Here is a 19,023-nt window from a genome sequence, read left to right on the forward strand (position 1 = left end):
ATTTTACGCATTATTCAGCCAGCGCTCATTAAGACGCGTGCGTAACGGCGGCGTGTGGCTGACCGGTGATCTGTCAGGCCCAACAGGTCAGAGTACACCACTGCTGAACTTTTCCCAGTCGGGTTTAAGGACCTGTTATGAACTTGAACGCATCACCGGTTGTATTTACAAAAAAAAAAAAAAAAAAAATCAAATTGAGGTGATCCATCATACGGATCCCCTGTCTGTTTTCCTAGGATTCACTAATGCTGTGAATGGGTGGGCACTCAGACACCTGCTTATCTAATGCAATACAAGGTAACCACTCTGCAACAAGTGCCTGCTTTGTGGAGCTTATGGTTTTTATTAAGTATTATGATTTTTGTTTTGATTCTGATCATAATTCATGAAACTGTACATAGTGGTGTAATTTTGTATTGTCAAGTCTGTGCTTCCAATACAATGAGACTTTCTGGTTAAATAAAGGAGAAAAAAATATATATACATAGAAAATGTACTATTTTAATGTAAGGCAAACTCCACTGGTTGATTGAAATAAACACCTATAACCATATATTCCATTTTTCAGTAAAAATACAGATCCTCTTGGCTTATGTCATAACTTAATATCTTACACTTGAAAACAGCTTGTGTACAAAGAAATTATTAATAAGGCTCTATAGAAAATTACATAATCATTGTAGTCAAATGCAGGCTTGTATCTGTGAATGGTGTATGGCATTTTGTGATAAAATACAACCGCAAAATCACAAGCCTCAGATAGTACTGCTATGTTATGTAACACCTATGTGACATAGATGAGGTTGTATTTGTTGCAGTGATGTTGTATTGTATTGCACTAGACTGTACAGGTGCATGAGATCTCGTATGACTGCGTGGGACTTTCTCTAACACTCATTATTGATGTAGTAGTAAGCTAATAGGATAGTGGCATGGCTGCATCCTGTTGAATCATTGTGGGATTCCTAAGACATTTCCAGATTGTCCTTTCAGTTTCCCCATAGTCTCGGTTTTCACTTATCATCAGGATGTAAAATTACACCTTAAACAGTAGAGCCTTTCACATACTGTCAGGCTGAGGCTTGTTGATTAAATATTTGAGTCTTTGTTGTCTAAAACTTAATCGGCCTGCTGTTCACCCTGCTCTCTGCCCTTTATCTGGGATCACTGTGATTCTAAATGAATCGGGGCAAAGATTGAGCTGTGCCACCATCCCAGTGTGCGATGAAATAAAGTTAATCTCACTCTGGTAGATTTCAAGAAGATTATAGGATCATATGACCCCCCCCAACTCCTCCTCCCCCAATAAGTAAAGCAGTGACAAAGCTCCAGTAAAGATGGGGGATTTAAACAAAAAAAAAAAAATGACTGCATTGTGTCTCAATAAGAGAACACCGATCTGCATCTGCATCCTAGAAGGTCGAGGGACGGTGATGATGCTGATGCCGACAATGATTATGAAGGATGAAATCCTCTGGTCAAAAGTTCCTCCGAGGCGTTTATTCCCCTGCTCTTGCTACCTCATCCTCAGTCTGGAGGAGCATCAAGTCACGATGGACGGGAGGGGTTACCATAGCAACCGCAGGCCTTTCTCCACTGCGTCTCTTGCTTGTGTTGACTGCATTCCAGAGCTCAGAGTGAGAGCATGAAACCAACTTTCTCCTCGATGAAAACATTGGCCCGTCACTTCCCTCGACATGCTTGGGCTGTGTTTCATTCATTTGTGCGAAAATCAAAGCAATTGCACACTTTTTCCATCCGCTTTGAATTATGCCATCATTTACACGTTTGATGTTTATCAAATTAAAAGATAATTTTACAAGTCAAGAAAGTCAGTTTGTGGTTAAACTGTTTAACCATCGGTCAGTGAGAATACGTAAATACAAAGATTAAACACCCAAAAGTTACAGATGTGATCTGTTCAGAGTCGCTGACAACATCTCTACAGCTTCAACATCACCAGACTTGTAGTGGTTTTCACAGATCTTTCGCTCTTAAAAATTGAGGTAAATGCACTAAAGCAGCAGCCATGTTGGTGTTGGTGACATGTATCACATGTGATAAGAGATGCAGTCCATGGAGCTGTTCAACACAAGACTAGTTGTTTATGGGGCGGCCATGACTCAGAAGGAAGAGTGGGTCATCCAATAACTGAAGGGTTGGCGGTTCAAATCCCACTCTGTCCCAGTCAGGTGCCATTGTGTCCTTGGGCAAGACACTTCACCCTAGTCACTCACACTGGTGTCGGAGGGGCCGTTTGGCGTTAATTGGCAGCCACACTTCCAAATGTAGTTTACCACCAGAGTGTGAATGTGAGAGCGAATGAATAATGGATCAGTAATGTAAAGTGCTTTGGGTGCCTTGAAAAGCTTTATAGAAATCTAATCCATTATTATTATTATTATTATTATTATTATTATTATTATTATTATTATTATTATTATTATTATTATTATTCACAAGCATTGCCATAAATCACAATTTTCTTGGCTTGTAAAATGATCTTTTAAATTGAAGAACATCATATGTTTATGTTGGCACTATACAAAAGGAATTGTAAATTCTCTCACCGCTGTCTGCAGTTCACATTTTTCTGAAGTAGGTCCCATAGGGCGTATGGAGGGGGGCGGGGCTTTGGTTCTCTGTTGCATCATCTTAATGACCTGTTAACCTCTATAAACATAGGAACTAGTAATAAATACCATACATATTTAGAGCCGGGTGATGATCATTTTCTGTTCAGTTCAGTTACTGATAGTCCTCCAAGAAAGCACCTAATGAGGAAAAAAGAATAAATCACAGAATTAATCCCACTTCCAGGGGTTGTGTGTGCAGACATTTAGATAACAATGAGTACAGAGGAGTTATAGGTATTATGGTTATATCACGATAATTATCATCATTACAATAGATATAATTCTTTTGTCGTTTGGATTAATTTTCTTTACATTGTCAGTGAAATATTTACAAAATATTTCCATGTCTTGTTGTTTTGTTTATGTTTATTTTCATGCCATTAACAGTCGTCATGTGTTTCGTCCATGTTTCTGAAGTGTTCTGTAGCTTGGCTCTCTGTTCAGAATAGTTTAAATCCACAAATGGCCATCTGGTGTGTTTAACTTTCATTCAGGTCCAACAATCAGCTTCTAAACTTGAAAGAAATCATGACTTGAATTTTTTTTTTCTTTTCAACATCATCTGATAATAACATTTCTGCCAATATATAATCCCCATTAGCATTTGTAATTGTAGTTTTACTTGGCTAAAGTCTGTGTTGTCAAATCCAGGGAAAAAGATGAAATAGTACTTTCTATATCCCCCTCCTTCTGCTTAGACTTTCTTCCTCCCTCCTCTCACATGTGATAAAGTAGCTGTGACTCACATAGACACATCTGCTGTGTTTTTGTTGCTACAAATATGTAGGCAGCCATTCTTCATGTCAACACACTTGCTGATACCAGTTTTATAAACAGCATGTAAAATTGTGTAGGTTGGCCTATTTTTCCACAAAACGCCATGTAGGCCATCAGATACCAGGGCCACATTGTTCTGTGCTGTTTCAGTCTCTTGACATAAGAACCATTTCCTTCTTTATGCGTGACAGTTTGATGTCTTCATATTCTTATGTTTGTGGGAGTTTTTCTAAGCAGATGATTCACTGTAGTTCTGTGTGCATGGTTGAGTCTAAGATTTCCAACATTAGATCAGTGTCAGAGAAACTGTGCTACATGTTTTGACATTGTATTGTTGTTCTCATCTGCTATGCTGCACAATGTCCCCTGTTTTCTTCTATGTTGGAAAATGACGTGTACAGACCAAGCCTGGATCTGAAAGTTTGACTTTTTTTTTTTTTTTATAGTCGTGACAGCTTCAGTTGAACATCTTATCTTTTTATAGCTCAAGCTATTTGGAGAAGTTCTTTTCATGTGTTGTGGCCATAATACCGAGTGGTGCTTGCTACGAAAACACATGTTCATAATGTTGCTCTGTGTTATGTTCAACTTTTCTCCTACGCGGTCTGTCAAGAGGAATCAAATGCCCATGACTACTTCTTCTTCTTCTTCTTGAGCAGGCAGGCAGCTCTGAGCACACAGATATCCAACCTCCTCTACAATGTGAAGTACAGTATGTTCCTACACTTGAAAAGATTCACAGTCTGTTTGGTTCAGTCAGCAAGGTCAGGCAATCTACTGTGCGGCATGCGATGTTTTATCATGGAATGCATGCAAGCTCTACAGAGCAGTCTGCTGGGTTAGAATGTTGTTAGGAAACAGCAGATAATTGTCACATTGATGACATGCAGTGTTAAACTCACGTGCTGCACTGAAGCATAATTATATTACAGTGCAAGGTGTCACAGGAAACTAATAGTTCTGATTTGGGACAATATTGGAAGCACATGCACATTCCTATGACTTTCCCAAGCTGTTTCTCCTAGTTTGACCTATATGAAAACGTATTTATGTGACACATCTCAACAGTAAATTAATTTGCTGCCTGTAATGCATTGGTTATCCTCTGGCAAGGTTACAGTGTCCATTAGAGAGAAGATATGAGATGTGGATTGAGTGGAGTCCACTCTGGCTCTGCTCCTGTCTGCCGACTTGAATTCTGCTGAGTCAGGAGGCTTTGTAGAAGTCAGTCAACAGCACTCAGCACAGGCCAGAGGCGCTGGGGGAAACTGCCACTACAGCAGTGGCCGGGGCTAGTAAATTTACTCATTACTCTGAACAGCTCTATGTTCGTTAGCAAACCTGTTTAGAGAAGAGGTAAAACTGCCTCTGTGTTAATTGGAAGGATTTTTCAAGAACTGCAATTTACCTCTGAGGTGTAAGCACAGACCTCTTTTTGTGCTCACATGCCTGAACACATTATTTATCACTAAGCACCCGCATACATTTAAGGCTAGTTATGGGAAGACTGCACTACGAAGAGTCTAGTTACACGTTGTTAGGACATTCCTCCTGGTTGTTTACAAAACAAGAAGGGAAAAGTAGTAATAATGGAGGTTTGACTCGTACATGAATGCCAGTCAGTTGTCAACAGTTGTCTGATGGTGGTTGTCCTGGTTCTATCTTTCACATATCACGTAGAGCTGTACATTTGCAGTACATATGCATTTCTGTCTCTGTATGAAGATCCAATCTGGATATTTATGAAATATGTACAACTGTAAAAACAAAAAACAGGGGAAAAACAGTTTCTATTAACCAAAGTGGTAGTATTTAATGTGACTCTGTTATTTAGTGCACTTTACCATGTCTTTAACCGTTTTGTTCAGACGATATGAGATTCATTGCATTCATTTGCTGATGTTTTATACCAGGTTTCATTCAACACATCAGATTTTTATAACTGTTTGTGTTACTTTTTGTCATGGGGTCAGGGGTCACACTAAATAGTGACTTCAACCTTTAGAACCCATTTAGGTTTGTTTTTTTTTCTGTGCCTATTTAGGCTGTGCATGTATGTATGTTCATTTTCTTGTTATATGTGAGGAAAAGAGAATAAAAAATAAATGGATATGCTCATTTTAACCCTGCAAAACATACAGCAGAGGGTGGATTAAGAGAATTTCAAGTTGAGTAATATAATCTGACCTGCAAATGTTTTCTGTGATCTGAACAAATGAAATGTCATTTTGCAAGGGCCTGCTTCTGGTTCAGCCTTATTGTTTAACAGTATATGTGAAAGGATCACCCAAGATGATGATAGTTTATTCATGTATAGTAAAATAGTTACAGCTAGGTTTTAATCCAAAATGTGACTGTAATTAATTGGATTGGACACTAGTTCCTATATGTTGCATTTGAAGAAAAAGAAAACCCTACATTACAGTACAAATCATTAATTTTTCAGCTCTTTTTTACACATTCAACACAGTTTTATAACATAGAAAATCTCATTTCACTATGTAGTTTTATAATTCATCACTATGGAACTTTACCACAGTTTTTGATGTCGTAAAACACTTTGACACCATATAAGATAACCTTATTTACTATGACTTGACATTATCTGTCAACGTATCATCATCAATAATTCTCTAACAGCTGTCCTACTTGCTGCATGCAGCTAGTAGTATGTAAACATTCAGTCAGTTCTATTACTACTGGCAATGCAAATTAGCCTAGGCTATAAATGCTTTGATAAACTGCTATGCATAATACTTAGGCTATACTTCTATTCTGCACCCAGCTATAGTCGCAGCCGATGATACTGTAAGTGTTGTCATCTTTCCATGTACATGCATCAAACCTGATGCAATAGCCTATATTACTATATCCATGTCACACAGAGTGGCTTTGATGTAAACTTATAGGATTGCTGAAAGCTCAGGTCTATGTGCCCTAAGATCCTGCCCTGACAGCAACAATTCTTTAAGATGTTTGGGAGTATGTTTTCCATCTAAAACCTGTCAGTGCTCTATTGTTCAACAAAGGCTGATGTGGTCATGAAAGCTAAACCATGTCATGAATTTGCAGCCTGACATACATTATCATTGAAGCAGCTCCCAGCACTAGCATGATGTCATTGCAGATTACAGTCTGGGCTCTGTGGATTCTAGCCTTGAGAGTCGCGGGCACTACAGCCTCAAGTGGGTTAACGTCTGCCGGCTTCATTGCATCGGACTCTTCGTCTTCCTCCCATCTTCTGCTCCTAACCCACCCAGTCTGCCTTCTCTCACTCTCTGCTTTCCCTCCCACTCACGTTCTCTACAGCGGGCTGTTGCAATAAGGCAGGATCATGGAGGCTGGATGTGTGGTTGCCGCGGTGATTGAGAATGCTGCCTCAGGACCCCAGGGAGAACCAGGAAGTAGTGACGTCCTTGAGGGGTGAGTTACTCTCTTTTTCTCTGCTTGCGTCATGTGATCAGGATTATGTAAAACTATACGATGAGAGGAAGAAAGGTGTGTGTGCAGCCTGTGAGTGGATGTGCATGTACGCTCATTTACATCAGTGTTTGCATGTGAATTTGATGTTACATTAATAAAATGAGGAGCAGTGTTCCTGTTCTCTGAGTAAAAATGGATCATACTGGTCCAGTCTAAGCTTCAGTCAGCATCAATCCTCACTATGTTTTTGACTGATGTACAGTACGTCTGTGTGGATCAAATAAATCACACTGCCTCACGTCCTGATCTCATCACACTGAATCACTGAGACAAATCCGAGGCCCGTCACTGTCCTCTCTTTGTTGCTAATAAAAGTTGAGCTGAATGGACCTCACCCTCCACTCCTGAATACACTGAGTCACATTTCAAGAGGAAGTTTTCTAAAGCACTCCCTTGTGGGTGGATTGCCTTTATGGCACAGAATAGTTGTACAAAAGACAGTGTGTTTTTTTGTTGACCCTATATTCAGAGATGCTACCCTTGTTCATGTGTAATGTGCTTCCTGTATTTGTTCTCATTTTGAGTTGCTGGGAATATTTTACTATATTGTCATGTTGTTTTAATGTTTCCCCTTTCAGTATTAGACATTCAAACACCACAGTCTTGTACAATGTGTTTTTTAGGCCATGCTGGTGCAATGTCATGATTTGAGCCCAAGCCACATCTTATGAATTTATCCCCCTCACTTGCTCCCTCTGGTGTATTTTTTTAAAAACTACAGTCTTAAGACAGTGTTGATACATGCAGTGTTTCTTGTATGCTTATTTTTTCCTTATAAAGGCCTGTTTTATCCCTGCAGAGATGTGCTGCCATTTACAGACGTGGACAAAGTTGACATTTCACCACAAGCTGGCAATAGAAATCCTGCAGAAGAAAAGCAGCCACAGGAGACTTCCACTGCCATGGTACATGCCCACACACAGTCTGATTCATCGCTTATTAAAAAAAAAAAAACACATGCACACGACACATGCCAACACGAATGACACGGCCTCGTCAGTGCTGTAGGTGATTCACTGAATGATGCCACATAAAATGAAGCCAGTGAAGTCACATGGCTGTTGTGTGAAACAAAGGAGAGGACAGGTGCAGATCTGCATTTGTGATTTCATACCTCTGGGTTGCGAATGGGGTGACAGTAAAAAAAAAAAAAAAAAAAGCAGAGGTGAAGGTGTTAGAGATAAGTAATGTCAAAACCAGCTGTCTTTTCAGTGAAGTTTTCTCAAGTGTCTCCTCTCTTTAAAACTCTTTGTTGTGTTCAGTTGTACTTTAACTTCAACTGTTACCTCCAATTTGTCCTTTAAATCAACATTAGAATCAGAACTTTCTTTCTTGGAGGAGATCGCCAAACCCCTTATCATATAATATGGTGATCCATGACTCTATGTGTTTGACCTTACAGTGTGGGATTTGCATGTTCTCTCCATGCTATGCAGGTTTCCCCTTCTATCATAAACCTGCATTATGACCCAAGGCTTCATCACAGTGACCTGGGTTTTTACTCCTAATACTGCATGTCATTTTCTCTCTTCATCCTTCCCGTCTCTCTTTACCATGTGCAATCTCTAATATAGGTAAAAATGAAATGGCTTTAAAAATCATGCTAGGTTGGTTTGGTATCCTTGACCATTTATCAGTACTGTCTTTGTGCACCTTCGGGGGCAGCCTACTCCTTATCGTGCATGTACTTAGATGGGTTAAACACAGAAGCTGAATTTCCCTACAGGGACATTAAAAGTAAAATTTACTTGATATCTGATGAACAACGCAAATGTAATATAACAAATCTGGAAAGATGAAGACATGAAACCCATCTGAAAACCCCAAGTGGCAGATGGAGGGTCATAAGCTGTCAAACAAAGCTGAGTTGCTCACGTTTATGTGCCAGGAATGACCAAGCACCAACAGTGAAATGACAGACTGGAGCAAAACAGTCTAAGACATACACAGCTATGATCATAAATCAGGGCTGTTAATCCAAATTTTTTATGAAAATAAAATTAAAACTTTATTATCTTGTTAAAAAAATGAATGTAAGCTTTTTTCTTGTCAAGTGTATGAAAATATTACTTTTTTTTTGGTCAAAACTATTAGTTAGCTACACTGATTAAAGGTGCAGGAGACTTTCATGATGAATTTTTCATCAGATCTGTAAAACCTCAGTCATAGCCTAAGTATCACAAATCTGTAAGTCTTTCTGTGATTACTCACCTGAATCTCTTGCATTAGGTGAACAATTTCGAAGTGCCATCCACCATAAACAAACCCCGTGTGTTTACATTCCGAACCGGGAAGTAACTCGGGCATCTTTGGAATTTTTTTGTCATGACGTGCATTGTGGGAAATGGAGGCTCGCGCTGCCGCTGCAGGGAGGTTCGTGAAGCCAGTTCGGAATGTAAACACATGGGGTTTATTCATGGTGGATGGCACTTCGAAATTGTTCACCTAATGCAAGAGATTCAGGTGAGTAATCACAGAAAGATTTACAGATTCATGATACTTAGGCTATGACTGAGGTTTTACACATTTGATGAAAAAATTCATCACGAAAGTCTCCTGCACCTTTAAGTGCTAAACTGTAAATGACAATATTCTCATTTAGCATTTTTTGAGAACACATGCATTTAAATTGTGAAACCATTATTTTCTTTTAACTGATTACTTTTACTGACCTCCATCTTATGGAAAAATTATGTTACTTTGCACATTACAGTTTATTTTTGCACTTTACTGTTTGTCCAGACTTTCTACAGTTCTTTTTTATTCTTCTAATTTATTATGTACAGTGTGTTTGCATTTGCATTCTGTTTTTATTGTTATATTCTATTTTTACTGTTTGTTTTGCTGCTGCTGTGTTACAGTTTCCTAGTTTGGGATCAATAAAGTATATCTATCTATCTATTGTACACTATATTACCATCAGTTATCTTCCAAACAGCATGACACAGATGTGTGACTCATATACCAATGTGCACAGTGACTTCTGCTACACGACTGTTTCATGATGATCACTATAATTACCACTGTCTGTATCCTTGGATCTCAGACTCTTATCAATGTCTGGTTTCACCTTTTGACAGGTGAGGAGTGATGACATCACAGAGCACCCAGCCGAGCCCCTCCTGCGCTCCTGCGTCAGCACGGCCAGCATGAAGGTCAAGAACATGAAGAAGTAGGTGCTCCCTGTGACAGTGTTGCTGCTATTATGGGCTGTAAACCAGGGCTCTTATCCAGGCCAGTGAAATGAGGGCCTGTAAAATGATGGGCTGGGTACAGACAGACGAGTCAGCCTGCTGCGAGTCTCACCTCACACATGCATACACTTGATTTCAGCATTTCTCCTTTGGTGTCTTTTACTTAGCTGTTCTCTCTATCACGGTGTCAGTGTGTTGAATACTGATTAGTTGCTGTTATGTTGTAATTTTCAGACTGACATTCCCCAGAGGTCACTTTCCCAGGTTGGCAGAGTGTGCCCATTTCCACTATGAGACGGTCGACTTTGGCAACGTTCAGGTGAGCCCTAAAATACTTAGACTGTGAGTTTTACAGCAGAGAGCTATGTTTAGTAATTGTGGCTTTGGCTGAAGTTCAGTATCCATTCTGGTGAATTGCTGTAACGTGACAGTTGGATCAATAGCCTTGTTTGTATTTCTGATCTGTCCCACCTACATTATTGCACTGCTTTTCTTTTACCCTGAAATATTTCATTCAAGTTGTCAGTCTATCGCTCATTCAGTGGAGCTATGAAATATTAATTCACCCAGGTATACCCTCTTACATACATTAGTAATGACTTCTGTATGGTTCATACATGTCACCAGTCCCATTCACGTCAAAGCCATCAGAGTGGTAATCCTTTACAGTGCTGTATATTAGTGTCAGACTCAGGCTAAGCTCTGATCTTGCCTGATTAGTTTGACTTCAGCACATGACGATTAGATCATTCATAACAGAGGATGACTAAACAACAAAAGCAGTGAGAATATATGTATGCTTTTTGACTTGGCACATGTCAGTACAAATGGAGTACAGGTTTGATTTAAGAGGCTAGATTATAACAGTGCATCTTTCACAACAGGATGGTCCATCGTAGATGTTTTTACACAATGAAACTTTTACCAGGATTTGTGGCAAGGTTATAATAGTTTTGGATTTTTTTTTTTTACCTCCTGCAAGGACGATGGAGGTTATGTTTTCATTGGGTTTGTCTGTTTGTTTGTCTGTTAGCAAGGTAACTCAAAAAGTTATGGATGGATTTTGATTAAATTTTCAGGAAATGTTGATACTGTCACAAGGAACAAATGATTTAATTTTGGTGGTTATCGGCGGGGGGGGGGCTGATCTGCCCTAGCAGAGGTCTGCTCTCTCCAAGTGCTTTTCTAGTTCATTATAGTTTAGTTTAGTTCAGTTTTAGCATTAGTTTTAGTTTTTCATATCTTTTATCTTCCTCGCTGTCATAGTCAAAAAAATCCCATACAGGACTCTGCTGCTTTTCAATGTTGCCAGAAGCCCACTCTGAACAACAAGTGACGAGAGGTGATGGACCATGAAGTGCCATATGGTGCCACCAGCTAAAATTGCTTGAGCGAAATAATTCGATTTCATATCAATCCGACAAAGACGAAAATGAATTTTATCCATAATTTTTATGTTTTAGTTAGTTTTGTAAGCACACAATAGAGTTTCAGTTAGTTATTGTTTTTTCTTTTAATTATATTTTTTATTTATTTCAGTGAACGAAAATGTTTTTTCAATTCTAGTTTTTGTCATTTTGTTAACGAGAATAACCTTGATTTGTTGATGTAACTCCATATTGCAGTACTTTAGTTGAGCTCTGTGCTATTTCAGGTATTACAGCCCCGTCATCCAGTGCCTAATTAGCATTTTCTTTGTAATTGAGGCCATATGGTTTGAATAACAGAATGAATGTTTCATTTCGGACATATAAAAAAAACACAATACAACCACTAACAAAGCAAATGCCTAAAGCACATTATCAACAGAAAACAATCAAAACAAACAAAAAAAAAAAGTACCCTATCATACAAAAGAAATACTTAATACAATTTTATCTGAAAAGGAGAGGAAAGTAAACACTTAAGCCCATCCCTTTTCCCTAATCATGTATTATAATATTGCAACTTTACAACATTACTTACTAAGCTGCAAGTTCATAGTTAGTCATAGCCTCAGCAAAACAGTGATCATCCCACCAGAGGAAGAGGAAAAAAACGGAAAAATAAATAAATAAAATAATGACAACAATATTATTCTTATTATTACCTTTTTCCCTCACACCAAAATAAAAATAAACGGGAGAAACCCACTGATATTTAAATATTTTGGCCCCTTTATCTTGACAAAATCATATCTTTAGACCTCTGTTTAAACTGAAATATATTTGGGCATTGTTTTAACTCCACATTCATACTGTTTCATAATTTTAATCCCACAAACAGAAACACAAAAGCTCTTCTTTGCTGAACGCACCTCCATATTTTTAAAAATTATGTAACCTCCTAAATGTTTTTTGAATATTCTTTGGTCGTTGATTATTTTTTGCCTTATTTGTTGAGCATTCTTTCATCAAACCTATGCTGTACAGTCCACACTGCCCTATTCCCTGGCTTATAAATCAATAAAAGATCATCAAAGATCAAGCAAAAACGTTATTCTTGTGCATATACAGTAGGTATAATACAGAACTGAAATTTCATCATTTACTCATATGACGTTTGTTGATTTAAAATGTAACTTTATGACCCAAGAAAGTTGCAGCTTGTTGTAAAACTGTTAGTGTTAGACTGTGAAAATACAGAAATAGAAGACAACACAACCCAAAAGTCACAGAGGTGACATCGACCTAATGTTCTCTCTCCACCGTCTGTTCAGAGTCGCCGAATGTGTCTCTGCTGCTTCAACATGACCAAGCGTCTAGTAATTTTCAACTCTTCTAATACTTTTTCACCTTGTTCTCACAGATGGAGGTTAAGTGTATTCAGGTAACAGCCATTTTGGTTTTGGTGAGGTATAATATGAGCGATGGGAGATGCAGTTCACTGAGCCATTTCACATAAAAGTCGATGTTACCTCACTATCATTACTGCAAACTGTGGCTTTCATGACTTGTAAAATAATGTTTTAAAAAGATATGTGTATTTAATAGCTCAATTCAAACAAGAGCAAGATTTTTTTTGTCTCTTGCCACTGACTGCTATTTATTTTTTTGCCATAAGGTCTAGGGCTGCACGATATTGGAAAAAACTGACGTTGCGTTTTTTTTAAACCCTGCGATAATATGTTGCAATATGAAAAACTACTCAGGAGGATATAATAGCTGTGTGGTACCAATGTAAATGGTCACACTAATTAGTTGCATTACCTCTCGTTGTGTCGATGGGTGCATTAAGGCACTGTCAACACAGAACACATGTATCAGTATCATCCTTCTTGTAGCTGAAATTATTCCAGATAACTGACATTGCTTTTCTTTTTTTTTGTTTGTTCATCTGTCTGTTAGCAAGATAACTCAAAAAGTTATGGATGGATTTGGATGAAATTTTCATAAGGAAATGCTGATACTGGCACAAGGAACAAATTTTTGTGGTGATGGGGGGGCTGATCTGCCTTGGCGGAGGTCTGCGCTCTCTGGGTGCTTTTCTAGTTTTTCAGTGTTGTTGCCAACAACTCACTCCACGTACAGGGGTGTGGTCTGCTTCGGCAAACTGATTAAGAACGATTGTGATTGGTGGATGGCTGCATGCAGTGTGTGTCAGCTACCCAGGCAGAAATTAGATGAGAACACATTGAGTTCATTTACCTCCTACACTGCAGGACCTGCGATGTGACTATTGCGCACACGTACATTGCGATGACGATGCTCAAACAATATATTGTGCAGCTCTAATAAGGTCCCATGGGGCACACTGTAAATGATGGGACTTTACCTCTTTTGTTCTTATATACTTGGTTTTGTGATCTGAGGGTCTATTCCAGAGCATTATTCAAGCTGTGTCACCGCCAAAAACAAATCTGTTGGTTAAATCTGACGTCATGTTGCCTGAACATAGGTCTACCAAATTAATCCTGAGCCTATTAATTCTACCACTTAGAGATAAATGTCTGTTTTTAATGCAGTGGTGTTTGAGTTATCTGAGATCATTTGTAGTCTCCTTCTGTTTGTCCTTGTCAGAAAATCCCCCAGATTCTTTGAATCTTTTAATTATGTCATGCACTGAAATATCTGAATCATATCTTATCTTCATAGAACATTTCAGTGATTTTATATATTTGTTGGTAAATTGGATGGTTGCCCTTCTTAGATGATGTCCATCTTTCAGTTTACCTGCTGATATTTTTTCTGTTTTTATGCTGTCTGCAGTTACTCTCATTTAGAAAACCCTTTCATTTGCTTTTATGTGCATACTCCAAACCTACAAACCCTTTTTTTCTGATGTCCTCACCTAATTTCTTATGATTTTTTTTTTTAGCTAGTCAATCACTTCAGTGTTTTTTTTTTCTTTAATTAATTAGTCTTCTGCAGTGACAGTGGGATGCAGAAAGGCCCTTGTGGTTGCTCATTCATGTGTACAAGAAGCTATTAACCGCCCATAAACCTCAGTGCAGTTCTGTTTACCTGCCACCAGAGGGCAGTAGCCACCTCTCTAGAACCAGAAGCTGTCAGTGTAGCTTAACACAAAAGATGGCAAGAGCAGTGCATGCATGCTGAGGGGCTGAATCCCTACATGTAGCATTAATAGACTACTGTGCAGCAGACTGGACGGGACCTAAATCCCAAGGTGCTCTATCTCTGCGGTGGAAATGTTACTGCCACTGTCATGGCAACCGCATCAGTTGAGTGAAGGGGAGTGAGGCTGCACAGCATTTTCAGTGACCTTGAAAAGCTCCACTGGGAGAAGAAAAGCTAAGCTGAGCTGGTAGAGAAATATGGGGCATGCTTTCCAGTAGCACTGAAAGCTGTTTACACTGTGCACACAAACATACAATGGGCACCAGCTGCAATATGTTTTTTTTTTTTTTTTTTTTTAAACCTCTGTTCATTATTTTTAAGAATCTCTTGTAGGATGTGTTGTTGTTGTGGTACCTCTGTTGATGCTTGCTGTTCTGTATATAGACACACAGAGGATGCACTCATCAGGTCTCATGTATCCTAATCACTGAATAGCACAAGGACAGCAGTCTGGCTCTGTCTGCAGTCTGCATCACTGATTCCACTCCAGATTAGCCCCAGTCTTGCCTTGAGAGTGGAATGAATGAGAATTGTTTTGAAACGAAGCAGGGCCGTCTGTCTTATGCAGCTTCGACTCTGTATGATGGATGAGCTTTCGTATGTGTGTGTGCTGGTTTGAGCCCATTTACTGCCAAACCCCTTTGTCACCAGAGAAAGGAGAGCGGTTAAGAGAGGGAAAGGGAGGGGAAGGGGGAGGGGGAAGGGAGGATGGTGATGAAGGCTGAACATGCGAGCCGGAGGAGGGGGGAAATGATGGAAAGAGGGAGGCAGGGAAGGGGCTAAGACACAGTAGCATCCTCTTTTCACATTTTTCTGCTTTGAATAGAGCGACTTGAGTGCGTGGCGATCCAAAGCCCTGTGAATGAGGGCTTTACGTAAGGCGGCAGGGGACGGCAAATAGGCGAGTGAGGAGCAGCATTTAAACTCTGCTGCCTTTAGCCAAGATTTGGCTTGTTGGAGGAGCTCACTGAGGTCCAGGACTGCAGTGGCACACAAAGGCAGAGCCACTTCCTCCAGCTGCAGGCGGATGTCTGAGATGCTGTAGGCAGGTAACATAAGCATGTGGATGAATATTTAACTATTTTACCTAATGGTGCCAGGTGCTGGTGAGGAAAATAATGTAATGCATGGATATTTTTGGCGAATCCTTAAGCTTGTGATGCAATGTTTGAGTTCATCTAGACTAGTCTCTGAGGTATGAGCATCATCCAGGAAGTGCAATAATGCCCTACATGAAAATTTAGTGCACATTAGGGAATGATTTAAAACATAAACACAATTTAGCAGTTTTATGTGACTACTTATTTGTGTTTTTTCTTTATATTCTTGGTAAATCTTTATTATTTAGTTTTTGTTTACCATGCAGTCTGAGAGGTTAGAGGCAAAAATGACATTTAGAGATATATCCCCTATATATAAATCAATAATCATGCTTATAAAGTTAGCCAAGATCGCATAGTAAAGTCTGGAAATGTACAGTTTACACAGAAGTTTGTATTTTCAGTAGTCCTGTGTGTGATCCAACTCTCATGATCTTTTGGCCTTTTGACCCTCTGAATACTTTAGACTGGTATTTAATAAATCCTCGCAGTGTGAGTAAGAGCTCCTCTGTTGCCACTTATTCAAGAATAATATTTCATCCTGCACTCTTTGTCAGATTGGTTTGCTGTATTACTGTGGAGCAGTAACTAGGTCGCTGTGTGTTGTGTAACATTGTATCTGGAGGAGCTGCTACCAGTTATAAATAACCAGAACTTCCCTCGGCTTTGGATTGGAGGCCTTTGAAGTCGCTTCTACACTGTCTTGTCTATCAGTATATTCCCAAAGTCCTGCATGGCTTTGAGGCTCTCTGTTTTTGGGGGCAAACAGCATTGGGTAGGAGGGAGAGGGTGAGGAAGAGGAAGAGGAAGAGGGGGGGAAATCTGTGCTGAATCTACACCGCCTGCAAGTGCTGATATCTTTGCAGCTTATGTATTATATATTTCATACTGCAGGATTTATAGTGAGCTGAGAACATGAACAGCATCAGTGTTGGTGATGGAGAAATAAATGTATTTGCCAAGTAAAGGTTTTGTTAAATCTCTCATTTCTGAGGAAGTTCTTTTTATTTTTCTCAGAACATATTCACCTCCATCCTTTTAACCATCACCTGTTTATGGTCTTGTCATTTTTAAGGTTTATTTTCTCAGATTTACCATTCAGTGCAAGCCTTGGCTTTAAGGGATTTTACTATTGAATGGAAAACAAGGTTGGACATGATGTTTTTTGTATGAAAGGTCACATACAGAGAGGTTGTTGTATTATACTCATGCATTATTTAGAGTGTGGGCTCTCCCAATACTAGTTCTTCTTTCTATCTCTTATTTATCTGCTTCTTTTCCCTTCTAGTTGGCCTTTGCAGAGGGACAGAGTGAAGGACCAAAGACGGGTTTGGACTCCAAAGAGCTGGTGTTTCTGGTTCAGATTACCTGCCAGGTAACAGTAATTGATTTGTGCATAGACTAGTCTTTATGTTACATAAGGAAACTGTTATGGAGGGTTTTTCTCGAGCCTCACTGTTGTGTCTCGTCTTTGTCTTTGTCAAAGGGAAAAAACTGGCTGGTAAAAAGATCCTATGAAGATTTCCGAGTGCTGGACAAACATCTGCATCTGTGTATCTATGACCGCCGTTACTCTGAGCTCACTGAGCTGCCAAGATACGACACGATAAAGGACACTGTTGAGGTATCGTAGAGCTACAGCTGCTTTATCTCTAAAGTTTCCCATCTAACTTTTCTCATGAAAGTGTTTGTCTGGAAAAATAATCTTGATTGATTTGACTCCATAAAATCTTAATATTGTGTCTCCTTTCAGTCAGTAACCAAGATGTTGGCCACCTACCTGTCCCGCTTCTCAGCCATCGCTGACAACAAGATCAACTGTGGCCCGGTGCTAACATGGATGGAGGTATCGGTTCTTGTTATTTTTTTTCCCCTCATATTTGCTATTAGTTCTTGACTAAATTGAGAAATAGTATTAATATTCACAATTCAGTTTTTGCTTTCAAATTTTTCCTTCCTGTTCCTCCTGAAGTTCCATCCTCTATTTTTCCCTGTTGAAGGTTTTGTGGTGGAGTTACTTTTGATTGTAAATGGATCGAGGGTGTCTTGCACTTGACTTAGCATTTTTTAGCAGCTCAGTGATAACACATGTAATAACAGTTATATGATAAATGTTAGGATAAGGTACCGTATACATTACCTTCACAAATCGTTGTGGCACAATTCAAAAACTTGATCAAAAACATGTTACATTCATCATTTGATTTGGTTGGTTTAACCCATAAAGACCCAAACAGCCACTGGTGACCAACATTATTTAATGATATAAAGAGTTAAATAACTGTTAATCCACTAATCCTATTAATAACTGGTGTAAAATGCAGTTTGTCATCTTTTCATGGTCATCATATATGACCCATTTGGACATTCAGAGGCTCCATAGTTACCGCGGAAACACCATCCTCTTGTACAACATTGATCCACCAGTAAAACCATGGAGTTGGATCAATGACAGTGGATGGAGATGCTTGTTTTTATGTTCAGCTAATGATATATTTTACTGAAAAAGTTACTTTTCCCTCCATTCCTCAGTTTTTGAAATAACATTCAACTTTAATTTGAGCTTTTATGGACGTCAATCATGAGCTGTAAATTCAATATAGTAAAATACCTGATTTTCTCTTCAGAATGCAAAATACTGAGCATAATATTATAATAAATGGTGATAAATAACTTTAAAAAAGTTAAAAATAGAGAATCATGCGGGAACGGCCACAAAAGTAGCATTGGGTCTTTATGGGTTAATAGGCAGGACCACCTGCCATTATATTTATACAGCACGTGGGTGAAAGAAAACAGCAAAAGAATAAAATCTTCACACCTATACATCTTAAAACCTCAACAACCAAATGGAACATATATAACAACATATCAAATGTGAGATTGTTGGTTTAATCAGTCATTTTATTTTCCAGATCGACAACAAAGGGAACCATCTGCTCGTGTCTGAGGAAGCTTCAATCAATGTCCCTGCCATCGCTGCCGCCCACGTCACAAAACGTTACACAGCTCAGGCCACAGACGAGTTAACCTTTGAGGTAACATCTTTGAGTATGTGAATTTCACTACTTTTATTCCTGAAGGCAAAGTAGGTACATTTCTAACCTGTATCTCCACTGAACAAATAAGGAAGCAAGCACAATAGGTGCATGGTATTGCAAGAAAAAAGTTGTGAAATAGGAAAATAAAACATTGTTTCCAGATTCTTTCATGATGATTGTATTCTAAAAACAGATGTAAACACAGCCAGGCTTTTGCAGAACTCTACAGGGATGTT

General features: G+C 39.0%; 1 protein-coding gene across 1 annotated transcript in view; it reads left to right on the forward strand.

The window, feature by feature from the left end:
* arhgap32a (Rho GTPase activating protein 32a) overlaps positions 1-19,023 on the forward strand; it is a 32,074-nt gene that overhangs the window by 366 nt on the left and 12,685 nt on the right. Inside the window, 8 exon segments of the mRNA XM_030151932.1 lie at positions 6,723-6,836; positions 7,696-7,801; positions 9,977-10,068; positions 10,325-10,409; positions 17,035-17,121; positions 17,233-17,370; positions 17,500-17,592; positions 18,662-18,784. Of these exon segments, the coding sequence (XP_030007792.1) occupies positions 6,748-6,836; positions 7,696-7,801; positions 9,977-10,068; positions 10,325-10,409; positions 17,035-17,121; positions 17,233-17,370; positions 17,500-17,592; positions 18,662-18,784 (813 nt within the window). The 5' untranslated portion in view covers positions 6,723-6,747.

Source organism: Sphaeramia orbicularis, chromosome 13 (genome assembly GCF_902148855.1).
Source record: "Sphaeramia orbicularis chromosome 13, fSphaOr1.1, whole genome shotgun sequence".
NCBI classification, from domain to species: Eukaryota; Metazoa; Chordata; class Actinopteri; order Kurtiformes; family Apogonidae; genus Sphaeramia; species Sphaeramia orbicularis.